This window comes from Canariomyces notabilis (genome assembly GCF_033297395.1).
Source record: "Canariomyces notabilis strain CBS 508.74 unplaced genomic scaffold N656scaffold_4, whole genome shotgun sequence".
Classification (NCBI taxonomy): Eukaryota; Fungi; Ascomycota; class Sordariomycetes; order Sordariales; family Chaetomiaceae; genus Canariomyces; species Canariomyces notabilis.
This window is the reverse complement of record NW_027041826.1, coordinates 1218664-1232767: the sequence shown is the minus strand read 5'-3', so window position 1 is coordinate 1232767 and position 14104 is coordinate 1218664. Positions and strand designations below refer to the sequence as shown.

The 14104-nt window shown below is 54.0% G+C and overlaps 5 protein-coding genes across 5 annotated transcripts; all 5 read right to left on the bottom strand.

Annotated features, from left to right (window-relative positions):
• Nucleotides 1–1276: 1276 nt before the first annotated feature.
• N656DRAFT_497952 (uncharacterized protein) lies at nt 1277–2108 on the bottom strand. The gene has a single exon (XM_064809840.1). It carries the CDS (start codon nt 1968–1970, stop codon nt 1473–1475), a length of 498 nt encoding a protein of 165 aa, XP_064672904.1. The 5' UTR covers nt 1971–2108; the 3' UTR covers nt 1277–1472.
• An 812-nt stretch (nt 2109–2920) lies between these two features.
• Nucleotides 2921–5963, bottom strand: N656DRAFT_704356 (TPR-like protein; the record flags this gene model as incomplete). Its single annotated transcript, XM_064811169.1, has 2 exons — nt 2921–3939; nt 3995–5963. The coding sequence occupies 2 exons, from the start codon at nt 5961–5963 to the stop codon at nt 2921–2923; spliced, it is 2988 nt and encodes a 995-aa protein (XP_064672903.1).
• A 1260-nt stretch (nt 5964–7223) lies between these two features.
• Nucleotides 7224–9140, bottom strand: N656DRAFT_796006 (uncharacterized protein; the record flags this gene model as incomplete). The annotated part of the gene is made up of 3 exons (XM_064817484.1): nt 7224–7252; nt 7308–8573; nt 8633–9140. 3 exons carry the CDS (start codon nt 9138–9140, stop codon nt 7224–7226), a joined length of 1803 nt encoding a protein of 600 aa, XP_064672902.1.
• A 2169-nt stretch (nt 9141–11309) lies between these two features.
• On the bottom strand, nt 11310–11696 carry N656DRAFT_796005 (uncharacterized protein; the record flags this gene model as incomplete). The annotated part of the gene is made up of 4 exons (XM_064817483.1): nt 11310–11345; nt 11411–11513; nt 11579–11630; nt 11690–11696. The coding sequence occupies 4 exons, from the start codon at nt 11694–11696 to the stop codon at nt 11310–11312; spliced, it is 198 nt and encodes a 65-aa protein (XP_064672901.1).
• Nucleotides 11697–12125: 429 nt separating this feature from the next.
• N656DRAFT_703632 (mitochondrial carrier) lies at nt 12126–13311 on the bottom strand (the record flags this gene model as incomplete). The annotated part of the gene is made up of 4 exons (XM_064811108.1): nt 12126–12246; nt 12306–12543; nt 12598–13148; nt 13208–13311. The coding sequence occupies 4 exons, from the start codon at nt 13309–13311 to the stop codon at nt 12126–12128; spliced, it is 1014 nt and encodes a 337-aa protein (XP_064672900.1).
• Between the last annotated feature and the right edge of the window lie 793 nt (nt 13312–14104).

Here is a 14104-nt window from a genome sequence, read left to right as displayed (position 1 = left end):
TTGGCAGGGACAACAAGTCATCGCCCTTTGCCTTTGCCTTGCCTTGTTTGCGTACCTGCGTCTTGCAGCCCGAGCGAGGGTCTCTATTGGTCGGCAAACCTGCAAAGCTTGGTGCCTGCATTGGCGCGGGATAATTAGCAGGATGGAGGAAAAAATTCTTATTAAAGTTGCCACACCAGATTTGGGTGTTCACTACCGGCCTTGACGGAGGAGGCGGAGAGCCGACGCCTTTTAAGTCGGTACCTGGCTGAGTTAGTACCGTAGTGGACAATAACTGCGACAGAGTTGCAAGCTTACAGAGGATATACTCTCAGATGGTGAATATCATGCCATACGGAAAGGGGACTATCTGAACCTTGAGGCTATGCGCAGCCGTTAAAAGGTCTGTAAATACTGGGATTGCAGGTGCTGTTTGCATCTCGTCCCATGTGCTGCTCATAGCATGGGACAGAAGTTCATCAGAACATGCTGCCATCTCCACCGTGAACGGCCCGACCGGGTGGCTCAATCGAACCCTGAATGGCCTGGAACTTTTCTGTGGGGCTAGGTAACAGCGTTTCCACACGCTATCGAGGCTATGTAACAACGAGGATGGAGCTACACTTTATATGCTTACATGATTCCTCTCTGAACTACATCATACTTACGAATGTCCTCATCCAATTTTGAAATTTGACAGGGGCTTGCGATTTGCCTCATCATGTTTGGTGTTTCCCCAGGCTACAGAGGTAAAGCCCATCATCTCCTGGCAGAGAGAATTGGAATGACAGACTCGATTCCAGTCTTCAAAATTCAAACCGTCCGGCGGCTCAGCTTGTCAACGAGTTGGGTTTGGCGCCCGAAGGCTTCTTGGTGAAACACGCTAGCGGGGGGTTATTGAGTGCACTGAACTAACATTTTTGTACGGACTATCAAAGGTAACCTTATAATCAACCTAAACCAAATGCGACCTTTCCTGGACTTTCCCTTTTGGAGCCACTTTTGACAGGTCTTGACAGGGCCTGTGCTTGTTTCGTTTCACTTTTTCACTTTTCCATCTTGGATTGTCTTTCACCCTTGCATCGCGAAGTTATGTTATAACCATGAATCCGTCCTGGGCATAACATCTACACACCGAAAGCCAGGTGGTATTGTATTTGTAACAATACTCTGCCGCCCAACTCTGTTGACAACATGGTGATGTCCCTAACTTGGTGACGTTGCTGACCTCAGCGTGTAGTCAGGACATAGACACTTCTACAGATACGAAGGCACAGACTCAGAAAGAAGGAGGATCTGAAAAGACCCCAGGTAAGGATCAGAAATGAGGCGTGGGCGGCGTTCTCCTCTCTTTTGCAGCTACAACACCAACTTACAGTAGCATGTTCCCTACGAAGCGGGCATTCAACGGGAAGCAGATTGAAGAAGAAACTCGGAAGACTACCTGAATTACCTACCCAACTACAGTCTACCGTGTGTAGCCTGTCGCTTGCTCACAACTTGAACCGGCACACAACGACAGGTATCTGATTGGTTTGTATGCAGCGTGTCTGTTCAGTAAACTCAATAGTCTCAGTGACGTGGCCATCAGCAGCTCTTGAGACCCGGTGTTGAGTTACGGATAATCTGGACCCAATGGCAGTTTCTCGCTCTACCAGCCCCGAGGAAACCCAATGAATCATCCATAGACCTCTCTTGGAATATCGCTCAGGTAATGGGAGAAGCGGAAGTTGCCCAAGGCGCCGATTCTCCTTCTCTTCAGGTTGACTTGTCAGGAATGCCCAACTACGCATATATGTCAAGCGACGTTGTACGAATGCATCTGACCTCGACTCTTCGCGGACCCGATTATGGACCGTCTCCCCTTTGCACTCCTTGATGATTGATCTTGTCCGACAGCGGGTGCAGGGTTCCTTCCTGGCCGCTTTCATGATTGTCCTCCAAAAAGAAGCGCCCCCGTCATGCAGAGCATACAACCTGCAGCATCCCATCTGGTAGTTGCTCTCTCAACCATCCCCGAGGGCTGCCCGCACCAGTATACTGTTAGGTATACTGGACGTTCATGCAGTAATGATCAAATTGGCTGTAAGAGATCCAAACGCCAATTGCAGGTTTGACTGCAGTCGCCGAGGTCCAAGACAAAGGCGAACGGTGCGGATACAAACTACTACTTACTGTATGTGTATAGACGGAGTAGCCCCTATTCCTATTGTGACGTCGCTGGAATTAGGGTTGGAGTCGACGAGGTGTGCATATGTGAAAGGCCGAAGTCGTCGATCCAACTAACGTTCCTACTGTACACCACACTAGTAATTAGATCCAGATCTTGAAATGTTTCATTTTCCACCTCCTTGTTTTTCCTCCTTCCTTTTCCTCTCTCCCTTGTTGGCCCCCTGACGCCACTCGCTCGCTCCCGGAGCAAGCGTCGTGCCACGGATTGTTGTCCCAGTCGTCGGCCGACTTGGTCGCCCCAATGGGTTGGAACATCTGACGGCCACGTGCAGGTAGGCACCCTAAAATTGGGGGCTCCGTGTTTTCGCCGGTTGGCCCCTTGATAGATGGGACAGGATTGCTCGTGAGGGATGATGGCATTATGTTGAACATGCCACGCTCCAGAGGGTTTTCCTCAGCAGAGCTTCGGTGGGTGACTTGGGTCAATCCATACGGAGCTCATCCTCAACAAGGGGGTTTAAATCGCAGCCTTCGTTCATTCCATAGAGCATCGAACATCCCTTCACTAACCACGGGTGGCCGCGCAGCCATCTTCACCCGCTAACGTGGAGAAAAGGACCCTCAGGGTATCGAAGCCCAGAACTCCATTGAATGCTACCGCCGTACCTCACCAAACCCAGCAAGTCCGCAAACCGACGCCTATATGTATGTACCATGCGCGATCAATCTGCCGATGAGACCACTTGAGATAAAAGCAACCCCTATCCCATCACTCCAAAACCAACCACCTCTCCGCCACCGCCCTCGCGCCCTCCACATCCCCGAGCAAATAACACATACTCCGCATATTATACGCCGCTTCCACCGTCAGGTCCTCACTCCCCATGGGCACACCACCCAACAATCTTTCCCTTTCCCTGACCCCTTCGGCCTCCTCTAGCACCTTGCTGTAGTACTCGACCGCCAGGTTGCCCAGCCCGATAAGCGAGTAGGCCCTGGCGACGTTGTAGTGCGCCTCCTGCCTCTGGGCGGGGCTGTGCGGCGACGCGCGCAGGCGGTCGCGGTAGTAGCGGAACAAGAAGGCGAACCCCTGGGTGAGAAGGTACTGCCTGTTGGTGGCCTGGCGCTTGAGCGCGTAGTGGATGTAGGCGAGGGCCGTGCTGAGGTTGATCATGCAGTTGGACGGGTCGAGCGAGGCGGCGCGCGCAAAGTACGACAGCGCGTAAGTGTAGCTCGTCGTGGTGAAGAGGATGTGGCCGTAGATGGTGAGGAGGCAAACGTCGAGGCCTATGACGTCGTCGTCGTCGCCGCCGTCGTCGGTTTCGGTATTCCCCACGCCTGTCTCGGTCTTTCGCATAACAATGTTGTCCATGGTTTTGATCTGGCGGAGAATGAACTTCTGGGCTGGCCCAGACGTGTACCAGGACACCGGCGTCTGGCAGACGCGGCACATGGCCGAGAACATGCGGTACGAGTCCGTCCCCGGCATGTAGTCGCGCATGAAGTAGCGGGCGATGGCCACGCACGTCTCTTCGTCGCCCGCGTAGACGGCACAAGAGGCCCAGGCCACGTGGATCAGGAAGGTGGTTTCGGGCGATGTCCACACGACCGAATCCCGCGCAGCGTGGCAGACAACGTAGGCTTCCCGGTGCTGACCCGAGCGGACGAGAGCAAAAGCGTAGTTGAGGAAAATATCGAGCCACGTATCGAAGGGGATGCCTCGGTGCTCTGAGGGAAACTTGATGGGCAGCTTGATGCCTTGCTCTTGACCATCGGTGGGCGCGAGATCTGGTCTTATGGTTAGCGGTGATCTGGGCAACAAGGGCGGCAAGGAGTTACATACGCTGACGCAATCGCTCTTCCATAGCCGCGAGCTTCAGATTCCGGGCTGGAACAGCAGCCTGCCCCCCTTGGACATTGGATGTGTAGCCTAGATATCTGATGTATTTCTCCCAGGGGTAGAACTGCTTGTACGATCGGAAGTCGTCCACAAGGTCCTTCGCCGCTTTCATCCAGCCCGCCTTGGCCTGCTCATCCCCTTTAAGAGCGCGCTCCTCGAACTCCTTCAACAGCTGGAAGTTCTTGGCTGCTTCGGCCGTCATTTCGAGGTCTTGTTGCCTCCTCTTCTCGGCATTGATGAGCCGACGAGGCACATATTTCGATTTCCTGTTCGGGTCCCTCGGCTTTTGAGGCTGTCCATCCCTAGGTTTCCGCGGGCCATACGGACCGCGACGTCTCCTAACTCCATCACCGCGTCTCGCCTCCAGATTCAAGGCTTCCCGAATCAAAAGAAAGGCTTCCTCTCGACCCTCTTGTTCCTCCACACCTTCGTACATATTCGCCAGCTGCACGCGAGCCTCGATTTGGTCTTCGTCCTCTTGAATTGCTGCAATGAAGCACTCCTCGGCGGCAGCTTTCTCGCCAAACGCAATATGGCACCGGCCTTGGCAAACAAGAAATTCGGCATCCAAAGCAACGTCTCCGGTTGTAGTTGCTATGTGTCTGTAGAGATCGAGATAACGGATAGCGTCGTCAGCCCTGTCGCGATCCAGCAGCGAGACAGCTATTTCCTTGAGACAATCCGGGAAGTCCATAAAGGATTCTGGTCTCGTGGGGTCGAGCATCTGCAGGTGCAAGTTGGCCTCGTACTCAAAGCCGAGTTTGCTCCTGTAAACAAAGAGCTTCGCACGCAGATCAATCGGCAGCCCCTGCCCGTAGCTCTCCTGTGGGAATCGAGCTGGTTCGAACCCGGGCACCACGAGGCGTCTGTCGTCGTATATATCCCACTCCCTATCATCATCAACCCACTGGTCCCAGTGGGACTCTGCTCTCCGACCCAGCAGCCAGCGCGAAATCTCCTTGAGCTCCTGAGCGCCTTCTTGCCATTGCTCGAGGATTGTAAAGAATTCGAGATAGATTCGCAGATCCGACCACTCAAAGCTACCCTCTTCGGCGTCGAACGTCCCCGTCGCCTGGAGGTGGTCAATGAGGCGACGGTATGCCCCCTTGGCCACCTCGGCACTCTTTCTCGGGTCCTTGACGTCGAGCGCGACATCTGCAATATTGCGCACCGTGCGAATGTTCCAAGGCCGGTAGTTCAGGGCCTTCTGGTACTCGATTAACGCCTTGTTCGCATTGCCCTGCAGCATGATCACATCGGCCCTCCCTGTACGCGCGATGATGTTGGATCTGTCCGTCTCAAGCGCCTGCGTGTAGCAGGCGTACGCCCGAGTGAGCACGGCGTCCTTCTCGGACCCGTCCTCGAGATTCTCCATGGACTCGAGCGCATACTCGGCCGTACTAATCCACTGCTGCACATCCCTTGGGGTCAGATGGGCGGCTGTGATGCGGCACCAGATGGCCTGCTCTCGGTTCCCGAGTGTCTCGTGCACTGTCGAGAGGAGGGTCCAGGCGTGGAAGACCTCGCTATTGATGCGGATGATCTCGCTCAGCTGGGCCATGGTCCTGTCATAGTCCTTTTGCTGGAAGGCTTCGTTGGCTAGGGAGAGACGGAACTGGATCTCGGGGGGCGGCTTTGCCGGTTTCCGTGGACCCAGAACCCTCTTTGGCTTCCGGCCGGGTCCTCTGCCCGGTTTGCGAGGTGGCGGCGGCTGGTAGGGTATTCCAGACGCTTCAGCTCGCTGCCGAGCCACAAAGGCCTCTTGTTGGAGGTCGAACCGCTCAACCTCGGCACGCAGCTCGAGGGCGTCGGAGTCGGCAGATATGTCGCTGGCTACATCGTCCTCATGGTCGTCCTCTGCTGCAAGATCCTGTTCCAGCCCGTCTTGCTGGTATAGGCTTGGGTCCACCATCGCCATCTGGAAGTTGTCGGCCGTGTATGCCGTGGCCGCGGCCGGCTGATCCATGTCCATCCCATCCATGCTTCGACGGCAGCGTGCTCAGGGGGTTGCCAACTGGTGCGGTGCTTCACATAAAGTGAGCTCGGACGCTGAATGGAGGGAAAGATACCAGGGATACTGAGGACTTGAGCGGAGAGTACCGCCTATTCACCCTTGGTCTAAAGCTGGGCGCAAATATTCTGAACTTTCCCAAGCTCCGTGAATATCTATGACCTTTGCCTACGGGACTCATGGGCCCCAAATAGGTAATCGTTCATGCAAGAAAATCTCAAATTGGTCAACCAACCATTTCGAGGCGTATAGGTTGCTGAGAGAAGCTGATTGCGATGCTTGGCAAGATTGGCTTGCAAGGATGGAAAGCAAAGTTTGAAGTGTTGAATTCCACTTACGGATGTGGAATTGTTCAGTTCCCACATTATCACAAAGGAAGTCCGTATGGAAAGAAAGGATGACCTTGGATTCGAGTATGAATTAGCCCAATCGGCTGTGTAAACCCTAACCCTGTTTCCGGCACCAGTGCAAACCAGCACCAGCAATCGCAAGCCAAACAACAAGCACAGTATCACTAATAAGGTTGTCATCATTGTAGCGACCGGTTATCACGCTTGGTATAGGGCAAGGCACAGGCCCTGAAGAGTGTCACCTACATGTGGACGCCAGTTCCTTCCTCTCTGCCCTGGGGATACAAGTCAAGGTGCTGACTGTCGGGTAGGTAGTCACTTAGCCCATCGCACCTACTCGGGTGATTAGAAGGCGGTGCCTGTATCGGCTCATGGCATGACCTTCTGTTACTTCGGATTCCAGGGCTGCTCAAGATACATAAAACGAGCAAATGCAGACCAGCCATTGCAATTCGTCCTTACCAGGCCCAGACGAGGGTAACTAACCGTCAATATACTCCCTACGTCTGGCGGTTATGGCATCACGTCAAACAAACTCCCTTGGCCACTGATTGGTCCCGGAACATACAAATACATCAATTGCATCAGTAGCTGCCCTAAGAGCAAAGAACTCGGCTCAAAACGCTCGTTCAAAATTCACTGAGCGGACCTCAGTCACTTTTATCCACGCATATCTCCCAGATCCCCAGAGATCTGCCCGCAAGGGCGGTTGGCCTGCTCAAGAAAATGCCATACCGCTTGCCGTTGCGTCTCTAATATAGATTCCTGTATTGATCAATCTTTCCCGCTTCGTAGGTCGTCTGGAGAGCCACTAGCCCAGCTTCCCCTCGTTGCGGGCTTCTGTTAACCGGTATTAGCGCTTTGTTCTCCCGGCATTCGAAGTTGCGGTACCTACCCTTGACCTGCTCAAAGACCTTGAGCATCTTGCGTCTAGCACCCAGCGCATTGACGCCACGCTCTTCAAGCTGCTTGTCGTCCAGCTCAATGAGATCCGTCCACTTCATATCTTTGAGGTTGTCCGTGTATTTGTGCAGGCGTAGGCTCCGCAGCCAGCTAGGGATATCCTGCAGAAGAGACGGATCCGTCGGATCCTCCGGCGGCTTCGAGGTGCCTCTCCGTCCACGGGGAGACCGGCCACGGACCATTTCCGAATGGTCCGAATGATAACCCTCGTGGTGACCGCCCAGCCCAAATTGGGCCAGGTTTACTGGAGCCAGTCCATTGTTTAAAAGCGAAGGTGCGCCGTCATAGGCGCTCAAGAAACCGTTATTCTGTGGAGATGTGAAGGCCAAAGCGGGGCCATAGTTCTGCACGGCAATGCCCGGCGAATTGGGCCGCGACCTATGGGCCGCGAAGCTCAAATTCTGCGGCTGTTGCAGAGCCATCATCTGCTCTCGACTCAGAGAGACTCCATGTTCGCTAACCATGATCGCCCCAGGGATTCCAGGAGATAAAGCATTCTGTCCCTGCCCCGGCGCATCGTTGGAGCGAGCGCGGCGGTACTTGCGGACATCGTCCAGCGCAAACCGGTTGTTAACCGTCGAGAGAGCCGCAAGCTTCATCGCCGTGGCATTGGCCACCATGTCGGCATTGTTCCCTTGCGTTTGATTAAATGTCGGCACCATCGGCGTATTGACCATCGAGGCCCAGTTACCACTTGCCGCATAAGGCGACAAAAGTGGGAGATCGTTAAGCTGCTGGTCCGCAGCGTTCAGCGTTGTAGACTGGATATTCGTGTTACCCGTAAGCTGGGGGCGAGGGGATCGCAGCGCTCCGCTCGACGGAGGAGGTTGCACAAACTGGCCCATGGGCGGCTGGCCAGAAGACGACTTGGGCCGGTTGGGATCATTGGGGCCCCACGGCGAAGCGGGATTCTGTCCGTTAGAGTCATCCTTGGGGGCAGAAATGGTCGGCGCCACCAACGAATTCCGGTTATCCACCAGGCTGTTTCGAGTCGAGGTGGGCGGATTGCCCGTCTGCTGCGTGAATTTGGCCTTCTCTGTCGCGATTGCCGCGGCAGCATCGGGAAACATTGCATTGATGGTCGACGAATCTAGGCCGGATTGGCGCTTCACGTTCGGGCTCGGGCGGGCAAGCGAGTTCCGAGCCGAATCGACGTTCAGCTTGCTCATAGCATCGCTCAGTCGATTCGACATGGGGTCTGGATAAGACTCGAGTCAGAAAAAGCAAGTAAGATACCCGGGAGAGCCGGACACGCACCCTTGTCGAAGTTTGCGGGCGACAGCACGCCCGACATGGGGTGATTTTTGCCCATCTGCTGCAAGACTTGAATAAAGAAACGGATCTGAACTTGGGTGGTCTGCTGGAGGAGAGCGTAGAGCGCCGCCGTACGCTCGGCCTCGCTAAGGACCCGGAACCACTGCTCAATAGCACTGAGCTCGTCTTTGAAATCCTGGTCAAGGGTAGCAGCAGCCATCTCCTCAAGGGTCGTCTCGTACTGGTCGATATCGGCGATCCACTGCTGAGCAAGTTTGTCCTGGGCATCCATATCTGTGTTGCCCTGGCCCTGGCCCGCCTGCACCTGACCGTAGAAATCAGAGGACGGGCGGATCCGGCTTGCGGTCCCCTGTCCAGTCAAGGCGGCCATGTCTGCCGAGGCGCGGAGACCATGGGTAGCCCCTCCAACTGCACGCGACGAAGGGGGCCGCAGTGAAGAGAGGTTGCTAGCCTCGGGCGTGCTGTTGCGATTGCTCATGATGCTGGACATGTTGAGCATACTCGCCAGTGAAACAAAAGTCTCGGAGCTCGAAAGATTCGAACTGCTCAAGCTAAGTCTATAAAATGCTTTTCGGGAAAGAATCCGAAGTAGGGTCGCTAGATTGCCCGGGACCTGGTGCCAGGGAAAGATGAAACAGGGTTCGCGGCTGTTTGCCCGTTAGCTGATGCTGCGGTAGCGACGCGTGGGAAGTAATGAGTTTGTGATTTTCAGGTTCCAGATTTATGCTACAGAGCAAGTGCGTTCCAAACGTACCAAAGCCGGCTATTCGATTATTCGTATGCGCTTGGAGATATATCAGATGAGGATATCGGCGTCGCTGTCGAGGACTTTCGAAGTCGCTGCGGGACGAAAGTACGAAAAAGCGCGAAGACTTTCGAGAACTCCTGCAGTAACCCGCTGGCCTCAAAGGAGTATCGAAATTTCGCGAGAAAGAATAGTTGCTAGAGGTCACGAGGTTCTGCCGAGGGAGCAAGGAGTCGAATTAGCACTGGCAAGCGAACCACCTTCGCGATGTAGGAAGTCAACGGGCGTAAAGGTGGTGCAAGAGATAAAACCCCAAAGACAACTTTTGAGATTGAAATTTCAATTGTGTGGTATAAGAGAGGACAAAGAAAGCGATTTGCTTTCCCAGTTCTTCCTTACAGCCCGTTGACTTGGGTGGAGGGGAAAGGCCGCAGCTTTTGACATACCCATTAAAGCAAAGCCAGACTATTCAAAATCCAACGCGAAAAGAATGGCGAATGCTGGCTCCGGCCTTGAACCAGCGGAGTCGATGGTTCGCGGTTAAGGAACAAAAGCAGGGAGGGAGAGTCGAAGGACTCGAAGACCTGGACGTAACCAACGGATGGGACGGAAACCGGAAGCGAAAGCGGGCCCAGCTGAGGCTGGAGCCTGGATCAATCATCGATTGCTTAGCGCTCAGGAGTGACCCCACCCACAGACGTTTCGCTTTTCCTTCCACAACCGCCGCCCCGCTACAGTGGCAGTTAGGTCACACAGGCCTCCCGTCAGAGATGCCCAGGCGAGCCAGGCACTAATAATTACGATACGTATCCACAACAAATTCGACGTCGGCTCGTCGAAATGCAGAGCAACTTTCAGCGGGTTTGTCTTGTCAGACGAACTGAGTCCGTGAGTATCCGAGTCTCCTTTAGTCTCGTGTTGAGATATGCGATAGATATCAACCTTTGTTCCCATGCTTTTATTGTGCCCGAAGCCAACTAGTGCCACCATCAATTGATCGGGGGCGACGGAGTGCCTCCATGAGGCAAACGATTCGGTGAATCTCCCGCCAACTGGCGGCGCGACCATACAGTCAGCACTAAAGTAGCCAAACTCTCACTAATGTCTTTAGGTATGGACTTCAGCTTCAGTCGGTAACACAAGATAGACGGCACGTAAGACATCCATGTAGTAACTTCTTGGTAGATGAATATATCGGGACAAGGATGTAGTACCGTACGCGACGGCCAGCACCCATGGTAAGCAATTCAAAGCTGCTTTAGGGCACTACACAGGATACAAATAGGAGAAAACCATGATGGTCTGACACGAACTGAACTCTATACGAGGCGGAGCGGATCCACACAAAGCTGGACTAAGCACTAATGCCCAGACCAACGGAAGTAGCAGAGAAACGTGAACGGCTAGATGCGTATATTGGGCATATCGCCTGGCTTTCATGCACCTTGGTCTTTCGAAGACAAGAGCAAAGGTGTTTGGTAATAGCAAGGCTGCTCCTTCTCGGCACGATATAATCCTTCAGCAAAAGAGCACGGGGAGAGAAGCTCAAAGCTGTACACACTAATGCCGTTATGAGATCCGACAGGTACCCCCAGGACGACAGTCCAGTCGAATCCGAGAAGATCAACAGGGGGAAGTCGCCAGTCGCCATAGGTCTGACATCGCTTGCACTTTTTGGCCGTGTCCTTGGCGCAACGGCTTCGTTCGAGAAAGGGGCAAGAACGCACCCTAAGTGGTTCCGCTCCGCGCCCACATGAGACCAATGAATTCCGCTGGTTGATGAATGACGCCCTAGATAACACCTCGAAAATCCGGCCGAGAAGCGGTGGATATGCCGTCACCGCAGAATCCCTTTCGTAAAGGTCATGTCCCAAGATGCTTCTCCAGCAAAACACCCGCGCAAACAAGAGAAATTTAAGCAGTCTCCCTCTTGCCCTCCCGGAACTCCTTCTGTTTAGCGGGGGTTAGCTCAAATCGATCGTAATTGTAATTCGAGCGGGTCGTCAAATTCGTACCAGAGCCTTCGCGGTGCCGTGGAGCGCATGCCTGTGGTTTCTCCGGAACTTAGGGTCGGTACCCTTCAGCGAGGGGTATCTCGAGGTCTTGGGCTTCTTGATACTGCAGTTGTCTTGTTGTCAGTCCAGCTCGTCTGTCTTAACCATTCCACCATCGATGTGCCGTACCCGTTCCGGTGCGCCTTGCGCGACTGGTTGTGCTGGGACGAGTTCTTCGACTCTGCAAAAAGCGTCAATAATTCGCCGGAAATGGTTTTTGAAAGTATCAGAGTCACTCACTAGCCATTGTGACGGATTTCGACTCCAAATGAAGACGATTGCTGAGTCTGAGAAGCTGAGGTGCACAGATTCGACAAGGGAGGAACGTAGCTCGCGCACAAAAAGTGGGAGGGAAAAATGGACTGCCCTAATTTGGCATGTGGCTAGATCGCGTGTGGCTGAGAGTGGCTGATGACACCCGATAATCGAATACACAGCGATCCAACCATATTTACTTCGTACATACTCCGTACTTCATGCACCGCTTTAACTTCATTGAATTTTCCCAAGTGGTTGTCTTTACGATTACAAAACTGCAAAATCTACCATGTACTTAAGTAAATGCGCTCTTATACAAAAGCGTTACCCAAAACCAAATTCAAAATCCGGCAAGCAACGCAGTAATGTCAGCCCATCTTTCGAGTCTTTCCAGTACCGCACTGTCGATGCTGTGTTCTTATCGAACAGTCAACGGAGCGGTCAGCTTGGCTGCAGCCGCTAGGTCCGCCGTCCTCCTGAGTTGGCGTGACCTCATAACCTGGATATAGCGGACGAAGAGTACGAAGAGGAGCTCGACGCTGCAGACAACTCATCAGTTTCCTTCTCGACCGGTGTCAGGGATTTTCCTGCAACGTACCGCTCCTTGGTCATCATCAGAATGCCCTGGACCAGCAGGCCCTTTAGGATTTGTGGCCCAATCCCTTTGAACAAGCTCAGGGGACCTTCATTCTGAATGATGAATTGCATGACCTCGACGAAGCTCTTGAACGGCTTCCCTTGCCGCGCCGGAGGTGGCTTGGATTGCAGGCCTACCTTCGCAACGATCAAAGGCTGTGTGACGATGGTGGCCAGCGCCTTGGATATAGCGCCGAGCGCTAAGACGTCATGTTAACCTCTGGTTGGGCTCACAGTGGGATGATCAAGCTTACCGAATGCCTCCCAGGGGGAGAGGCTCTTCTTCCCAGGAAACAGAACGTCCTTCAGCCGCTCATAAGCGCCATAGGTGATTGATGGGTTGATAACCAGGACCAAACTCGCCTTAAGTCCTCTCCACAGCCCAGTGATGCCGTCCTCGCCATCGATAACCTCCCGGGCGGTGTCGATGATGCCCTTCCGGTCCTCCTTGCTCTGAGTTTGCTGCCGGGTGGTGATGACGGCCACCGGAATCGTGAAGAGCTGGGCGAGCGCGCCAGCGACCGCACCGAGAGAAAGCTCCGCGACTGTGGATGGCGGGGCGGCGGACTTGGCGTACTTGAGGTGGAGAGTGCGGACAACCGAGTACCAGTAGAAGTAGGCAAAATTTGTCGAGGCAACTCCAATGAGGGAGCCACTCATACCAGCATAGAGGCCTGCGATACCCTCGGCGGACGCAATCTTGCTGATGGCGTCCCATGTGGACTTGTAGTGTGTGTAGTCGGAGGGGGCATCCGTCTTGTCGGAATCGCCCGGCTTTACTTGAACCTGAAGCTTCGTCTTGACGCTAGTGGTGTTTACTTTGTCAACAGCAGGCACGGTAGAATCTGCAATTGGTTCACCTACAGATCCAGAGGGTACACGAGCGCATTGGCGAAGACTGCGCCCGCTGCGCCGGCCGTCGCTTTACCCCAGGGCCCAATTGGGGCTGGCTTTGACTGCACGGCCATCGCTTTCTCCTCTGTTACCCCGGAAAAGACGTGCCGGCGGCCTGCACGGCGTCGAAGGCCGATTCTTATGTCTGTGTCGGTGGCCGCGAGGAATGGTCGACGTCGAGTCCGGAAATCGGGGCTCTGGCCCGGCTAATAAACGTCCCCACCGCTGGCTTTAAATTACGGCAGTTGCGTCGGTGGCGTCGGAGAATCGAAAGTACTAGGTACTGCAGAAACCGCTAAACAGCTTGATAAACACCAAAACCAGGGAGAATTATGGCAATCACAGAAGAGAATAGCGACACCGGGGTCACATCTTCTGTTATTTAAAGAAGGCCGAGGCGGTCCCGGCAGTTCGGTGGCCCGTGGGTGGGTCGCAAAACAGTGCCAGTGTTCCAGCGTGTGGTGCCCGTGAAATCGATAACCGGATAGCCTCGGCTGCGGCCATGATTGCGATCAAGTCCGGGGCAACATGGGGGCTCCAATTGCCCCGCATCGCTCTGAAGAGACCTACATAGGTTGAGGTGTACAAGAATCTGCCTGTCTGACAGGTCGAGTTGGGGATGCGAATCCAGAAAAACCAGGGACAGTATGCACGGAGTGCCTATAAGGCACTTGAATGGCTTACGGGGTACTGCCCGTGTATGCAAGACATCGATCACCGTGGAACATGCTGTTCCTGAATCTAGATCCAGCAGCCCAAGTACCTTTTGTACAGTACAATATTTGCCTGGGTTCTCTCTTCTTCCAGATAACGTTTACTCTCTCATCTTGACTTGCAAATGGATGCATTCAGCGCTCAGCCTACCGT

Coding starts and splice junctions, on each gene's coding strand:
- N656DRAFT_497952 (XM_064809840.1), bottom strand. CDS start 1,970: ATGGGATGCTGCAGGTTGTATGCTCTGCATGACGGGGGCGCTTCTTTT.